This window comes from Chenopodium album, chromosome 20, assembly GCF_948465745.1.
Source record: "Chenopodium album chromosome 20, dcCheAlbu1.1, whole genome shotgun sequence".
In the NCBI taxonomy this organism is placed as follows: Eukaryota; Viridiplantae; Streptophyta; class Magnoliopsida; order Caryophyllales; family Amaranthaceae; genus Chenopodium; species Chenopodium album.
Window position 1 is genome coordinate 36,772,610 of NC_137853.1, and position 14,716 is coordinate 36,787,325.

At 37.3% G+C, this 14,716-nt stretch overlaps 3 protein-coding genes across 3 annotated transcripts; 2 read left to right on the plus strand and 1 right to left on the minus strand.

Annotated features, from left to right (window-relative positions):
- The first annotated feature begins 4,454 nt into the window (after positions 1–4,454).
- On the plus strand, positions 4,455–9,331 carry LOC145597383 (calmodulin-binding protein 60 A-like). Its single transcript, XM_081653538.1, has 7 exons — positions 4,455–4,829; positions 5,981–6,047; positions 6,504–6,556; positions 6,675–7,165; positions 7,656–7,816; positions 8,049–8,255; positions 8,350–9,331. The coding sequence occupies exons 1-7, from the start codon at positions 4,711–4,713 to the stop codon at positions 8,944–8,946; spliced, it is 1,695 nt and encodes a 564-aa protein (XP_081509664.1). The 5' UTR covers positions 4,455–4,710; the 3' UTR covers positions 8,947–9,331.
- Positions 9,332–9,927: 596 nt separating this feature from the next.
- On the plus strand, positions 9,928–12,048 carry LOC145597384 (UDP-glycosyltransferase 74B1-like). The gene is made up of 2 exons (XM_081653539.1): positions 9,928–10,682; positions 11,136–12,048. Exons 1-2 carry the CDS (start codon positions 10,044–10,046, stop codon positions 11,880–11,882), a joined length of 1,386 nt encoding a protein of 461 aa, XP_081509665.1. The 5' UTR covers positions 9,928–10,043; the 3' UTR covers positions 11,883–12,048.
- On the minus strand, positions 11,875–14,087 carry LOC145597385 (uncharacterized protein At5g50100, chloroplastic-like). The gene is made up of 8 exons (XM_081653540.1): positions 13,651–14,087; positions 13,389–13,534; positions 13,158–13,265; positions 12,947–13,003; positions 12,781–12,846; positions 12,632–12,692; positions 12,450–12,493; positions 11,875–12,144 (listed from the first exon to the last, which is right to left on the minus strand). Exons 1-8 carry the CDS (start codon positions 13,784–13,786, stop codon positions 12,106–12,108), a joined length of 657 nt encoding a protein of 218 aa, XP_081509666.1. The 5' UTR covers positions 13,787–14,087; the 3' UTR covers positions 11,875–12,105.
- Between the last annotated feature and the right edge of the window lie 629 nt (positions 14,088–14,716).

The window sequence follows — 14,716 nt, forward strand, 5'->3', positions numbered from 1 at the left end:
TGATAGTTCGGGAGACCTATATCCAGTGAGAACCACCAAGTCCACTCCATCAACTTGTCTTGCTACTTCCCTTACTGCTGTTTCACCTTCTACCTGGCATAGCCGTCTAGGACATCCTGGAGCTCAAGTTTTTAGCTATCTTAAGTCTAAAAATCATATTTATTGTGATAAGGAGCATGACTCCCCGTTTTGCAATTCATGCCAATTAGGAAAACATACCCGTCTTCCCTTTGAAAATTCTAATAATACTACTATTTGTGCTTTTGATATTATACATGCCGATTTATGGACATCTCCTATTCGTAGTGCTCAAGGTCACAAATATTATTTAGTTTTATTAGATGATCATACTCATTTTGTGTGGACAATTCCTCTAAAATACAAATCCCAAGCTTTTCAATCATTTATCAATTTCCGAAAATATGTTGAAACCCAATTTGAACGTCAGATTAAATGTTTTCAATGTGATCATGGTAGGGAATTTGACAATGACCCATTTAAGCAAAAATGTATTGACCATGGAATGCTCTTCCGCTTTTCTTGTCCACACACTTCTTCACAAAATGGCAAAGCCGAGCGTATGATTCGCACACTTAATAATATTAAGTGTACAATTCTCTTTCATGCGTCTCTTCCCCCCTCGTATTGGTTTTATGCTCTTGAAACGACCACTTATCTTCTAAATATTTTTCCAACAAAAGCCCTTAAAAACAATACTCCTGCTTTTGCCTTGTTTGGAAAAACTCCTTCGTATGATCATATCCGTGTTTTTGGGTGTCTTTGTTTTCCTAATTTGTCTGCAATAGCTCCACATAAATTAGCTGCTCGATCTACACCGTGTGTGTTCTTGGGTTATCCTATTGACCATAGAGGGTATAGGTGTCTCGATCTCACCACCAATAAAATAATCATATCGCGTCATGTCACTTTTGATGAAGCGACCTTTCCTTTCCGAAATATCACTCAATTTCGTAGCCAAGAATATGATTTTTTAGGTGATGACTCTCCATCCCCTTACTTGTTTCATCCCACACTCCACAGCCCACAACAAGTAAGCCCAAATACACCTACCTCTCCACAAATCAGCAGCCCAAACTCACGAGGCCCAGCTACCCTTCCACTTAGCCCACAACGCACCCAAACAAATTCTGCCCAGCAGAATTCTCACGCCTCTCCTGCCCAGCAGACTAGTCCGCGGCTAGGCTGCGGCAGCACTGACCCAGCCACGGCCAGCCCGCGGACTCCTCTGCCCACGGCGCTGCCCCACCCACAGCCACCTTGTACGCCCAGCAGCCCTGCCTCCACACCCGCCTACTCTCCACCACCTATGCGTGGCATTCCTCCCATACAACCCACTCGGCCACCACCTCCCTCGCCCCGAGTCACCCGTAGTCAACGGGGTATTTTTAAACCGAACCCGAAATATTGTAACCTCACAGTTCAACCTTCGGGTCCCCATCTTCATAAATCACCACTTCCAAAGTCCTATAAACTAGCTTTAAATGACCATAATTGGAATGCGGCGATGAATGATGAATATAGTGCTTTAATTAAAACAGGGACATGGGAATTGGTGCCTAGGCCTGCGGGGGTGAATGTTGTCAATTGTATGTGGCTATTTAAGCATAAATACAAGTCTAATGGTGACCTTGAAAGGCACAAAGCTCGTCTTGTATGTGATGGCAGGTCGCAGGAAATTGGTGTGGATTGTGATGAGACTTTCAGTCCGGTAGTTAAACCGGCCACTATTCGTACTGTTCTCAGCTTAGCCTTGGCTAAAAAGTGGTCGATACATCAACTAGATGTCAAAAATGCCTTTTTACATGGTGACTTGCAAGAAACTGTTTATATGCATCAACCTCCGGGTTTCCTAGATCAGAGAGCGCCCAATCATGTTTGTCGTCTCCGCAAGGCTCTCTATGGTTTAAAGCAAGCTCCTAGAGCTTGGTACCAACGCTTTGCAAATTTTCTTATTAAGTTGGGCTTTGTCATTTCTAAGAGTGACACTTCTCTCTTCACTTTCCGACAGGGTGATGATATGGCATATTTGCTTCTTTATGTTGATGATATTATATTAGCTACCTCATCTGATAGGTTGCGTGCAGGGATCATATCTCAGTTACAAACTGAGTTTCCTATGACTGACTTGGGTCCTCTTAGTTATTTTTTGGGTATTGCAGTAACCCGAAAACCTTCTTATTTGCTACTTTCACAGGAAAAGTATGCCCGGGAGATTTTAGAGCGTGCAGGTATGGCCTCTTGTAAACCTGCAGCCACTCCAGTTGACACTAAGTCCAAACTTAGTGCAGATGCAGGGCCACCTTTTCGGGATCCTACTTTGTATCGCAGTTTAGCAGGTGCTCTTCAGTATCTCACTTTTACTAGGCCAGATATTGCATATGCGGTACAACAGGTGTGTCTTTTTATGCATGATCCCCGGGAACCTCACTATGAGGCATTGAAACGCATTATGCGTTATGTTCAGGGTACCATTGATCACGGCTTACATTTATATCCGACTGTTTCTCATCGACTTATTACTTACACTGACGCTGACTGGGGAGGTTGTCCCGATACTCGACGGTCCACATCGGGCTATTGTTGTTTCCTTGGGGACAACCTCGTGTCTTGGTCATCTAAGCGTCAGCACACTTTGTCTAAGTCGAGTTCAGAAGCAGAATATCGAGGCGTCGCGAATGTTGTCTCAGAGGCGTGTTGGCTTCGTAATCTTTTACTTGAGTTACATTGTCCTCTACGGCAGGCTACTATTGTTTATTGTGATAATGTCAGTGCAATCTACCTTTCTGGCAACCCAGTACAACACCAACGCACCAAACATGTGGAGATGGATATACATTTTGTTCGAGAAAAGGTTGCATTGGGTGAAGTTCGGGTTCTACATGTCCCTTCAAGATATCAGTTTGCAGACATTTTCACTAAAGGCCTACCACGAGATTTATTTCTGGACTTTAGATCCAGTCTTAGCGTACGCCCTCCTCCCGCTACGACTGCGGGGGTGTGATAGATATTATAGGATTATTATAATATTTGTCGCAGAGTAGGATATATTTGTGATATAGTTTGTATTCTTATCGTACTAGGTTTCCTAACATGATTAGGACTAGTATTGTAACACTATATATATTATTCAATGGTACACAATCCAAACAAAAGGAGTTTTTCCGAAATCTAACATATACATTGTTAATGCATGTACAATCTACTAGAAACTTTATCATATGTGTAATTGTATGGCTACCTCTATGTATACACTCGTGTATGTGATAATTGTTCATCAATAATTTTTAGAAAAAACAACTAATAATGTTAGCGGACTAGCGGTTGCGACCTTGAAAACGCAAGTTCGTGATTAATTTGATGCATCACTTCAAATACTGTAATTAGGCATTGAAAGCTATATATAATATATGCGATTCACTTTTGAAGGGTTTCCTTCGATCAAAGCACTAGAGTAATCGAAAAATCGAATGACATGCATGAGACATACACAACTCAATTTTTTTTTTTTTTTTTTGTTTTTTGACAAGACATACACAATTCAACTTGAATTCAACTCAATAAGATAAACTTCTCATATCTTACAATAATTCCTACATAGTATTTGATAAATTTTCTAATAACTAATTGACACAAAATCAAACGTACAGGTATAACCGATCTAATCCATTTAGGGCCTGTTCACATTTACTGAGCTGAACAGAGGCGGATCCAGAAAAAATATTTAACGGGGTCAAAATACATATAATATATTTTAATAGGGTCATTTGATATAAATACAAATAATTTTTATAGTAAAAAAATTAATTTTATAAGTAAAAATTCTTTTTTCTCAAGCTCAAGTGGGGTCAAAGGACCCCACAAATAAGGCTTGCATCCGCCACTACCTGAACTGAACTGATTAGAGCTGAACTGAATACTTTATGAGAGAAGGAAATTAAGAAATGAACTGAGCTGAATTGAACTAAACTAATTAAAGCTGAACTAAACTAAACTAAACTGAAATTAAGCTGAAGTGAACAGACCCTTATCTGATTTGTTAGATCATCTTTAAAACAACCAATATGGAACATTTGACCTCTATAAAAATTGCCTAATTGCCCTAATCCACCATTATACTAATTATAGTACTCCATTATTAATGATCAAGTTTCCTAATCCATTTGATATACTATAATCTTATTCTTATAGTATTATTAATTTATTATTATCACTAATACCAAATAAAAAATGACGTCCAAGTCCAAGTAATGCAAGTTGACGTGGACAGACAAATGAGTCACCAATGACACGTCAAACTCAAAGCCGCGTTTGTTTGTTTGGATGACCCTTTCTTCTTCTTCTTCCTCCTACCTTTAACGCGCTTACTCTGGACCCCACTTCTTCTCTCTCTTCAAAATTCTGGGTAAAAATTCTCAAAGATTAAATTTTTTTTTTTTATTTTCCATCCAAAACAAAACAACCCCTACTGTATAAACAACAACACAAATCTTGAGGAAGAAGAGTGAACTAGTACTATTATTTTCTCTCTCTGTCAGGATATGGGGAGATGGAGATTGTGTTTGAGTAACAACAGAAATTATTTTGGATTCTATTTGTTTTTCCTCAATTTTCTAGCTATATATAATTACCCACAATTGGTTTTGTGTTTCATGTTGTTTTCTGGGGTTTGCACTCTATGTGTTTGATGAAATGTCTCAGAAAAGAACCCCGGATGATTCTTCTTCTGCTTCTGGCTTTAGTAAGGGTAATTTAGAGGGTGTTCATATTCCTGATGATAAGCGTCATAAAACTGTTCCTTCTTTTAGAAGGTGAATTCTTTTTTCTCTTTTGTTTTCTGGGGTTTTGTTTCTGTTTATTTTGATGGTGAATTTGCTTGGTTTGGTTGTTTTTGGGGGTGGAATTAGGTTGTGGGGTTGACTTGATTATGGCAACCATTGATACCCATTTGAGGAAACATGCACAGATGATTATTTCTTCCTTACTTTGATAATTATATGTATGATAGTAATCCCTCCGTCCACAAATAATCGTCCTATCAGGTTTGGGCGCGCATATTGAAGCAGTATTATATGGGGATTTTAGGGCTTTTTTGTGCAATTTGGGGTTACTGAGGTAGTGAGTATGGCTTGAATATGGTAATTAAACATGTAGTGATGAGAATGGAGAATCAATTACTTTTTCGACGTTATTGCTGAGAGATTACATACCTTTTTGCTATGAGAAATTGTTTTACTTCCTAAATTTGGTTGCAATAAGTTGATTCTTGTACATGCTGTGAAGTTAAAAACGATTTTCTTTTTGTGGGGTGAGAATTGGGATTAGAAAATTTAGTGAATTGTTCAGAATGAGAGTTCTATTAGACATTATTGGAGTACTTTACAATAATTTTACATTGTCAAAGCGGACTAGTCTTTTAAAAGAGTATATTTATATAATTAATTAAGCATTTTAAAAGAGGATTTTCATGGTGCATATGACTTGGCCATAATCGGTCTCCCTAAGTTTGAAGTTAATTAGTGCAATTATGCAATAGTTTCTTCTGTGAGAATTTACTTGGCATCCATTTTAGAGAGCTCATAATTTAACAATTAAAGGAACATGTAGAAATGGAATGCTTGAGTGACTCAAGTTGGGGGAAAGGAAAAAATTTCAACAATATTTACAGCACTTAAGAAGGTTAAGTAAGAGGGAGCACTCTCTAGTAGTGTAGAGTGTGGAGTGCCTGAATTTTCCAAAAAAGGAAATGAAATTTCCATATCGGCTTTCTGTCAGACTGTCACAATGTTGATGTCTTATCCATGGAAGCTTTGCTTATGCTTTTTGCATCATTCAGAATGTGGTTTATGCTGGGTTCTAATTTTTTTTTTGTTGTAGATTAAGTATTGTTAATTCATTTTGAATATTAGCAATCATAATTGTATGCAATAGAAATTAACGATGCTTTCTTTTGACATTTTAGTGTGGTTCTGGAGGTGATGAGACAAAAGAGCTTTCAAAATGCATTGGAGCCTATGCTTCGTAGAGTTGTAAGTTCACTGAAATTTCTATTTTTATCTGTAGACTATGGAACATATGCTTGATGATTTTAGGATGTCACGGAGAATCACCATTTTATTTTGTCTTTGCCAATTTTAAAAAATATAAGTCAAGCTAGTTCATTCACAAGCAAAAATGCACAAGACTTATCTTGATTTACTCTTGTTTTCAATGCATTGGTACTATTCGGTCATTTTGTCTTGTGTGATATTGGTTTGCTATACCAGTTGACAATTGTTAAAGATAAATGCTACTCCATAATTGCTATTGTGGTGGTTTTAACCAATTGGCTTGGATTATGAAAAATGTAAATTTAAACTTAGATAACCCTACACAGCTAAAAATTACTACACTAGATTAATTGGTGGGTCTAGATAGTTGAGGGCTCAAACCTGTCAAACTCGTCTCTAATACCATTATATATGGATTTTCTTGCATGTGTTTAGGTCAAGGAAGAGGTAGAGTTAGCAATAAAGAAGCATGTCATGAAATTGAAGCGGTAAGAAACTGTCTTTTGATGACATTATTGGCTAAAAGATGGCTATAGTATTAGTGAAATTGATTAATCGCCAGAGATGGCTATTTTAACATAATTCAATCTTCTGAATTTTTCTTAGGAATTCCGATGAAGATTTATTTCCTTGTGAGTCTAGAAACCTGCAGCTAAAGTTTTTGAGCACTCTCTCTCTGCCTGTGTTTACTGGAACCCGAATTGAAGGTGAAGATGGATCAGCAATAAAAGTTGTTCTAATAGATGCTGCTACTGATGAAATTGTCCAGTATGCTAATGAATCCTCTGCAAAAGTAGAAATCGTAGTTCTTGAAGGTGATTTTGATGGTGATGAGGGCGAAAACTGGACAATAGAAGAATTTAAAAACAATATTGTGAGAGAACGGGAAGGAAAGAAACCTCTTCTAACAGGAGATGTAAATGTATATCTGAAAGAGGGCTTTGGTTCTGTTGGTGAAATATCTTTCACAGATAACTCAAGCTGGACACGGAGCCGCAGATTTAGACTAGGGGCCAGGGTGGTTGGAAACTCTGATGGGTATAGAATTAGAGAAGCAAAGACAGAATCCTTCATTGTCAGGGATCATCGTGGAGAATGTGAGTACCTTGATTTCTCTATATTTTTTTTATTTATATGGGAAATCTAAATATCTGTATATGTTATCTGTTCAAAGAATCTTCACTAAAAGATGCTACAATGCAAAACCTTGGTAATTAGCTTCAGTGTATGACTGTATTCATATATGTATATGCTTTTACTGACCTACACGTAACTGTCTTCTCTTTTAGTATTCTGGGAGTTTTATTTGCTTATATGAAGTAAAAAGCAATGCTTATTATACAGCTTTGTTTGTTTACTCTATAGAGATTGTGTCTACAGATCAATTGTTTTTTTCTTAATAGTTGGATGTGCATCTACCTATAGTAATTGCAAATTGTTGTTATATAATGTGCTCATTGAGTTGATATTGGATGATGGTTAAACACAAAATCTATATTCATGATTATTAGTGTCATATTTTGAAGATTAAAGCAACCTTTTTATACTTACCATGTTGTATAAGCAAGCTATCGGGCCTTTTTGCAGTGTACAAGAAACACCATCCTCCATCTTTAACTGATGAAGTTTGGCGTCTGGAAAAGATTGGAAAAGATGGAGCATTCCACAAACGATTGAGCATAGACAGAGTGAGGACAGTGAAGGACTTCCTGATTTTGCTCCATCTAGATCCTGCAAGGCTAAGGAATGTAAGAATCTTGGACTTATATACCTGACATAAATTTCCATTTAAGCATCTTTTGGACTGTATATAACACCCTCTAAGCTAGATTCTTGATTTCCCCCTCACTATCGTGTGATCAAATGTGATTGAAACTCTTCATGCCTATATATGTACTTCTTTGAGTGTTCTTTGTGCATTTCTTTTGTGCTAGGCCACATGGTTTATCTCTCATAAGTTGTTCTTGGACATATATTCAGATATTGGGCTCTGGTATGTCTGCCAAGATGTGGGAAATAACCATAGAGCATGCTCGGACATGTGTACTTGACAAAAGAGTATACTTGTATTATTCACCTATTTCTCAGCACAAGAATGGTGTGGTCTTCAATGTTGTGGGACAAGTAATTGGATTTTATTCGGAAAGCCAGTACATTCCATTTGATAAGCTATCCGAAAATGACAAGGCATGCTTTCTAACTTATAAATGTAAGATGCCTCTTTTTATCATGTGTACTTGTATATCAATTCTAACAAAATTTCGATCAACTCCCCTTCCAGATTGATGCACAAAGAATGGCCACTGAAGCTTTTCAACATTGGGATGGAGTGATTACATTTGAAGATATGAACTCCCTCATTGGTATGTCTTCACACACGGCAAGCTCTGCGAGTACAGAGACTTCAGATGCAAATAAGCTTGTGACATCGCAAAAGATAGGCAGTATTGATTATGCACAACCAAGCACATCTCCTTCTGATGGTTTCTCTCCTCTCTATACATTGGGAAGCTTGAATAGCCCAGATGATTATTCTATGCCGGGTTTAGATGCCTTAGACCTGAGATATGACCAGACTCTTGATATACCTTTACAAATCTCTAGTTCCTTGTTTTCCCCTTCTCACTCCATAACACAAGTTTTCCATGATGATGAGCATCTAGGGTTCATGGACATCGATTGCCCTGCTATGCAGTCTACGAACATGATCTTGGACTCGCAAGCTGAATTACAGAGTGTATATAGTGGCTTCTTAAGGTCTCGTCCTTCTAGTCAAGCTGTTAGGGGACAAGCTTACAGAAGATGGAGAGTTGTTTCAAGTGTTCTACGATGGCTTGTTAGACGAGCACCTTACCCCAAGATACAAAGATATCGTTAGATTTTTTCTTTGGGTGGAGGTTGGATATGTGAGAGGTACGATACTCTATTGGCTGTATATATCACCTGTAATTGTAGGCGATTCTTGAGAGATACCTTTGGAGCAATTAAATGGTGCAGAAAAATCATGTCACCAGTTCTCTAATTGGCTGATTGCAAAGCAACACAATTAGATACTTATGAATCAAGCCTGATCGCGTAAGATGAATGTTGTGTATCAACTCATGAGTGGTCAGGACAATGGATGAGGTGGTGATTAAGGTAGATTTTCTTTTACTTTTGAGAATGTGGGTTTATGTAAATATTGAAGCCCCTTTCTGAGAAAGTAGGTTGCTAAATTAGGTCTTGTGAATGGTTTTCATCAATTGAAGTCAAAATCTTTTGAACTTGGTACTTGTATAGAATCATTTCTGCGAGCAATAGAGCCCGCTAAACTTTATGTTTAAGTCGAGGCTCGCAACCTAATGAGAAAATAAATAATTGTTATGTATCCTTACTTTGATCATTATTTTACCTGGGTTCGATTCCACCCCACACATCCTGTGATAGGATGGACACTCCCTGTATCTTAGAAAATTTCTTATTGTTATCATATAGTACTAGCTTACCACATTTTATTTTTGATCCACCTTGGCTTTAGACAACCAAATCTCATTATTTATAATTTGTTCACTCTTAATTAATAATTATTCACTAATTTATCTTGCTTTTGTATTCACCTTTAATCTACAACCTCACATCTTTGTTTTCTCCCTTCAATCTGCGGGAGTATTTTTCCTCCTAAAGTCGTGTGCAAAAATGCGAATGAGACTTTTATTCAGAGACCAAGGGAGTACACATCATAGTCAGAAATGGCCTGCTTCAGTCAATTTAGTATCCATCAACATCAGGAATAACATATTATGTGACTTTGGTTATCCGAGAAATATATAAGAAAAGAAAAGGAAAGGAAAAGTCAAGTTAAAGATCTTAAAGATAAAGTGTAGAAAATATTGAGCTAAAGTTTGGTGCTTTAGATAAAATACATACTGGTACTGGACTACTAGTGATCAAGAAGAAGAGAAACAAACTCATTCTGTCAAATAAAACAACATAGAAATGGAGGGTGAAAATTCAAGGCATGTCATGGTACTAACATACCCAGCACAAGGCCACATAAACCCCCTTCTACAATTCACCAAGCTTATGGCCTCGAAAGGAATCAAAGCCACCTTAGCTACCACTCGTTACACTGCCACCGCCATCCAAGCTCCTGGCATAACCATTGAGCCCATTTCTGATGGTTTCGATGAAGGTGGGTTCAAGCAAGCTTCAAGTCTACAAGCCTACTTAAACTCTTTCAAAGTCATAGGCTCAAAGTCACTTGTTGACTTGATTCAGAAGTTCAGCAACTCCTGTAATCCTGTTGACTGTTTAGTTTACGATTCTTTACTGCCTTGGGCACTTGATGTGGCTAAGGAAATGGGAGTTTGTAAAGCTGCTTTTTTGACTAATTCTGCTTCAGTTTGCTCCTTGTATTGGTACCTTCATCATGGTCTACTTTCTCTGCCTCTGAGACCTGATAGTTTTCCTCTGATTTTGCCGGGACTTCCTGAGCTTCGGTCTTCTGACTTGCCTAGTTTCATCGCGCACCCTTTGGAGTTTTCCGAGTATCTTGGGTCAATCATGGAGCAATTTTCTACTATGGAGGAAAATGATTGGGTTTTTATCAATACATTTGCAGAACTGGAAAGCGAGGTATGCCTGTGGTAATGTATTCTATTGTACTAGTCCAACTATCAGAAATACTTTTTAAGAAATTTTCATGGTTTTATAAGAATAGAATAGGTCGATTGACTGACTGGAAATAATGAAGTATGAATACAAGCAAATATTATAAAGAGATACAGTAGTAAAAGAGGATCGAAAAAATTCTAGTAATTTTGGATCCAATGAAGTACTACTGATCAAGTGATCAATAACCTGTAACATGACTAATTTGAAGAAGAGGATAAATTATTGATCTATCTTCCTTATTTATCTTATGAAGTCAAAAAGTTGTGCTGTAGACTCTAGCTGATACAATGACATCTGATTTGCTAGATTGATCAATATTGTAGAATTTAGAAGGTAGAGTAGTTGATACTGCAGATGTTAAAGAGTTTCCCATTCACTTCTGTTTATTTTTGTTTTTTTGGTTCCTTGTTCTAGATAGAAAAGGCGATGTCAGAGAAATGGCCATTGATGATGGTTGGACCGATGTTGCCATCTGCATACCTTGGACAACAAATGGAGGACAGAGAATATGGAGGAAGTCTGTGGGATCAAGCCACAGAAAACTGCTCAAGATGGCTAGACACAAAACCCTCTAACTCAGTTATTTACATCTCCTTCGGAAGCATGGCAGAGATACCAGGAAAACAGGTAGAAGAAATAGCCTGGGGTTTGAAAAACTTGGAAAGCCCTTTCCTTTGGGTTTTCAGGGAATCAGATAAGAAGCTACCTCCCGAGTTTCTCTCATCACTCAACGATGAAATCGGACTAGTTGTATCATGGTGCAACCAGTTAGAGGTGCTAGCCCACCGAGCCACATGCTGTTTCATCACACACTGTGGGTGGAACTCAATGTTGGAGGGCCTGAGTCTTGGTGTGCCTATGCTAGCAGTCCCTCAATGGAGTGACCAGCCTATGAATGCGAAGATGATGGAGGACGTTTGGAAAGTTGGAGTGAGAGCCAAGAAGGGTAGTGAAGGTATTGTAAGTAGGGAAGAAATAGAGAGGAGTGTAAGGGAGGTTATAGCAGGGTTGAGCAGCAAAGAAATAAAGAAAAATTCTTGTAGCTGGAGTAAGCAAGCTGTTAGGACAGTAAGCAAAGGCGGTAGTTCTGAGATAAATATAGACAAGTTCTTGCAGACGCTGCAGAAAAAAATGAAGCACAAAGCTAGAAGCAGAGAGTAAACAATTAATGTGTACTTCGTATATGCCATATTAGTTGCACAATATGGACCTCAAGTTTCATTTGAATCTACAATATAGAACTTTCTTTATGTATACATGAGCTACTTTCATAAGTACGCCGTATGAAATATATAGTGGGGTGCTTCATTGCTTTTGACTGCAAGAATTGTCAGTGGTAAGTGTTGTTTAGACATCCTGATCATTCCTGAAGCTCTTGGAATCTTCACATTTTGCAAGATTTGCTGTCATTACACATTTCATCCTGTAGGGAAAAGAAGTTAGTGTAGTTACAGAGTGCAGAAATTGAATTAATCTACTTTAGCAGGAAATCAGATACCCTAGGAGCTACTTAAACAAGACAGCGAAGGCAGTAAGTTTGTCTTTTTAGGATGTTTATAGCATTCAAATGGCATAAACTTGTAGGAATTTCTCATACATTATATTGGGATATGAATACAGAAGTACAAAATTTGCAAGATAAATTGATAAAGCATTGTGGTTCAGATATGGAAAATTATAAAGAAAAAGCTACTAAATTCAAAGCATTTATCTGGCTGCTGAGTATACCTTTTTCCTTCTTGATGCAAGGATCTCTTCCATAGGCGGCCTGCCTGAAATTACAAATACGCGGTATATTTTATTGTAATGTAAAGAATCATGAGAATTAGGTCTGCAGCTACTGAACTGATTCTCTGAGCTTTATACAATACTCTTGGAGCAATTTCTGTAGGTTAGTATGTATGAGTTACCTGTTATCTGAAGACGGTATTTTGCCCATACACCGTAAACTGCTTCTGCTATAGTTGCAACCTGAGCAAGATATAGAGTTCCCCAACTAGCATTAACACAACACATTAAAGTCTTATTTATACTGAGACATATGGTGCAGAGAACTTACAGGCTCAAATTTCGTGATTGCGTAAACCCATCCAAGGCCAACAGCCTCATACAGTTTCCTGAAAGCCTGCAGTCAATTTTATCAGTGAAGTTCTATATCAGTGATATTTACCATACCGAATCATACTTCATACATCCTTGATTACTGATTAGCCATAGAAAAGTACCTCAACATTTGTTACTATTGTTCCATCAGCAAGAATGGCATGAATTTTACCCATAACCTATGTAAGACAGCAAGAGAAACAACATTACATCAGTTACTTTCGAGTATTTATTGCAGTTTCCGAAACAAAGATTAGCACTTATATCCTACACTCGAGAGCATGATGCACATCACATTCAATTACTAAAATGAGGGGAGAATGAAGAAATTACAGTATTGTAATCAAGGCCTTGATTTTCTTCAGGTGAGTAATCTTCAGAACTTATATCAACAAACTTGATAGCTCCATATTGTTTATCTCTTTCTCTCAACATATTCACCTAATCATTCAATTCAAATCATCATAAAAATACACAACAATTATTTATCATTTAACCCAAAATATAATACTATATAGAAATAATTAAAAATTGATGGAATGAATAATATGAATTTATTTATACCTCCCTCATACAAAGTGGGCAATCTCCATCATACAACATTTTAATCTTCCAATTTTGATCATATTCTTGCTTATTTTCTTCATCTTTCTTGGGTGTTACTGGGTTCAATGTTGTATCTTGTAGAGCACGAATCGAATGTCGAAAACCTTCAAATTACACACCAAAACAGTTATTTCTGTAAGTATTTACAATGAAATTTCATGGGTAATGATCAAATTTATTCCAAAATCATGTTAAAAAAAATGGAATTGCATTATTATACCAGGATTGGTTTGTTGAAAAGGAAATGAACGTTGGAAATGAGAGGGAGTTTTTGAAGTTGCAAAAATTGCTGCTGCTGTATGTAATACTGGGTTTGCTCGTCTTCTTCCTATGGAAATTGCATTTCTCAGCGCCATTTTTGTGATTTGTGTAGGAAAAAACTGATTTTTCAGGGGATCTTTGATGGTTTGTTATTATTGTTATGGTGTATGAATTGATTTTATGAACATTTTTTTATTTTTTGCTGCCTCTGCTTGTGTAACGTGGCAACAATTGATCCACGTAAAAAGTTTGTGTGCCAAAGGCTCAATTAAAAGGAGGCCATGGGCCAAGGCTGATTTGGCTCATGTATTCTGCCACCGAGAGCCTTAGTTTGAGCATATTATCCTTGATGAATTTGAAATTGATTAAGAAAAAAATTGTGCGATATTAGATTCGTGCCAATCTTTCATATAGGGGCGAAGTCAGACTTGATTGAGGAGGGGGGCTGGTTTAATAAGTGCGATTGAGAAGGGGGCAGGTATAATATGTATCCATGCTACTTCAATTAGTGCAAGTAGGACAAATCATTAGTAAGACGAAACACCGCTAGGGCCATGGCCCTTTTAGGCCTCAACTAAGCTTCGCCCATGCTTCCATACACAAGGTTTATGATGCATAGGCGTATAACGCTAACACACATGTTAAGTCACGCTGTGTCAGGAAGTCCCTTTAATAATGCTTAAATGTTTATTAATTGGTTCAAATTGATCAAGTCGGCTCGTTATGCTCATGCCCGTATTAAAAATTGATCTCTATGCATGACTCTCATTCGAATATGTTTAAACTTTACACTTGCTAATACTCCTTCCGTGTTCTTAAAGTGCTTAATTGAGACTTTTGAGCTTTAACACCATTTACCTAATTAAATATTATCAATGCTAGAAATTTACTCTTGTAAGAGTGAGGTATAGCTCAAGTGGTTAGAGCTTCCCTCTAGGTGATTCTAGATCAATTTTCATTACTACTTGAAATCGTTTTAATTCTTATATTGCTGATGCTATTGTGTTAAGCGATTTACTTCTAAT

Bases quoted from the DNA above. Each gene is read 5' to 3' on its own strand.
- LOC145597383 (XM_081653538.1), top strand. From the start codon at position 4,711: ATGTCTCAGAAAAGAACCCCGGATGATTCTTCTTCTGCTTCTGGCTTT. The intron at 7,166-7,655 runs GTGAGTACCTTG...GCCTTTTTGCAG, and splicing joins CAGGGATCATCGTGGAGAAT to TGTACAAGAAACACCATCCT. The intron at 8,256-8,349 runs GCATGCTTTCTA...CTCCCCTTCCAG, and splicing joins AGCTATCCGAAAATGACAAG to ATTGATGCACAAAGAATGGC.
- LOC145597384 (XM_081653539.1), top strand. From the start codon at position 10,044: ATGGAGGGTGAAAATTCAAGGCATGTCATGGTACTAACATACCCAGCA. The intron at 10,683-11,135 runs GTATGCCTGTGG...TCCTTGTTCTAG, and splicing joins TTGCAGAACTGGAAAGCGAG to ATAGAAAAGGCGATGTCAGA.
- LOC145597385 (XM_081653540.1), bottom strand. From the start codon at position 13,786: ATGGCGCTGAGAAATGCAATTTCCATAGGAAGAAGACGAGCAAACCCA. The intron at 12,847-12,946 runs GTACTTTTCTAT...AATTGACTGCAG, and splicing joins CAATAGTAACAAATGTTGAG to GCTTTCAGGAAACTGTATGA. The intron at 12,145-12,449 runs GTATACTCAGCA...TTTTCCCTACAG, and splicing joins TTGCATCAAGAAGGAAAAAG to GATGAAATGTGTAATGACAG.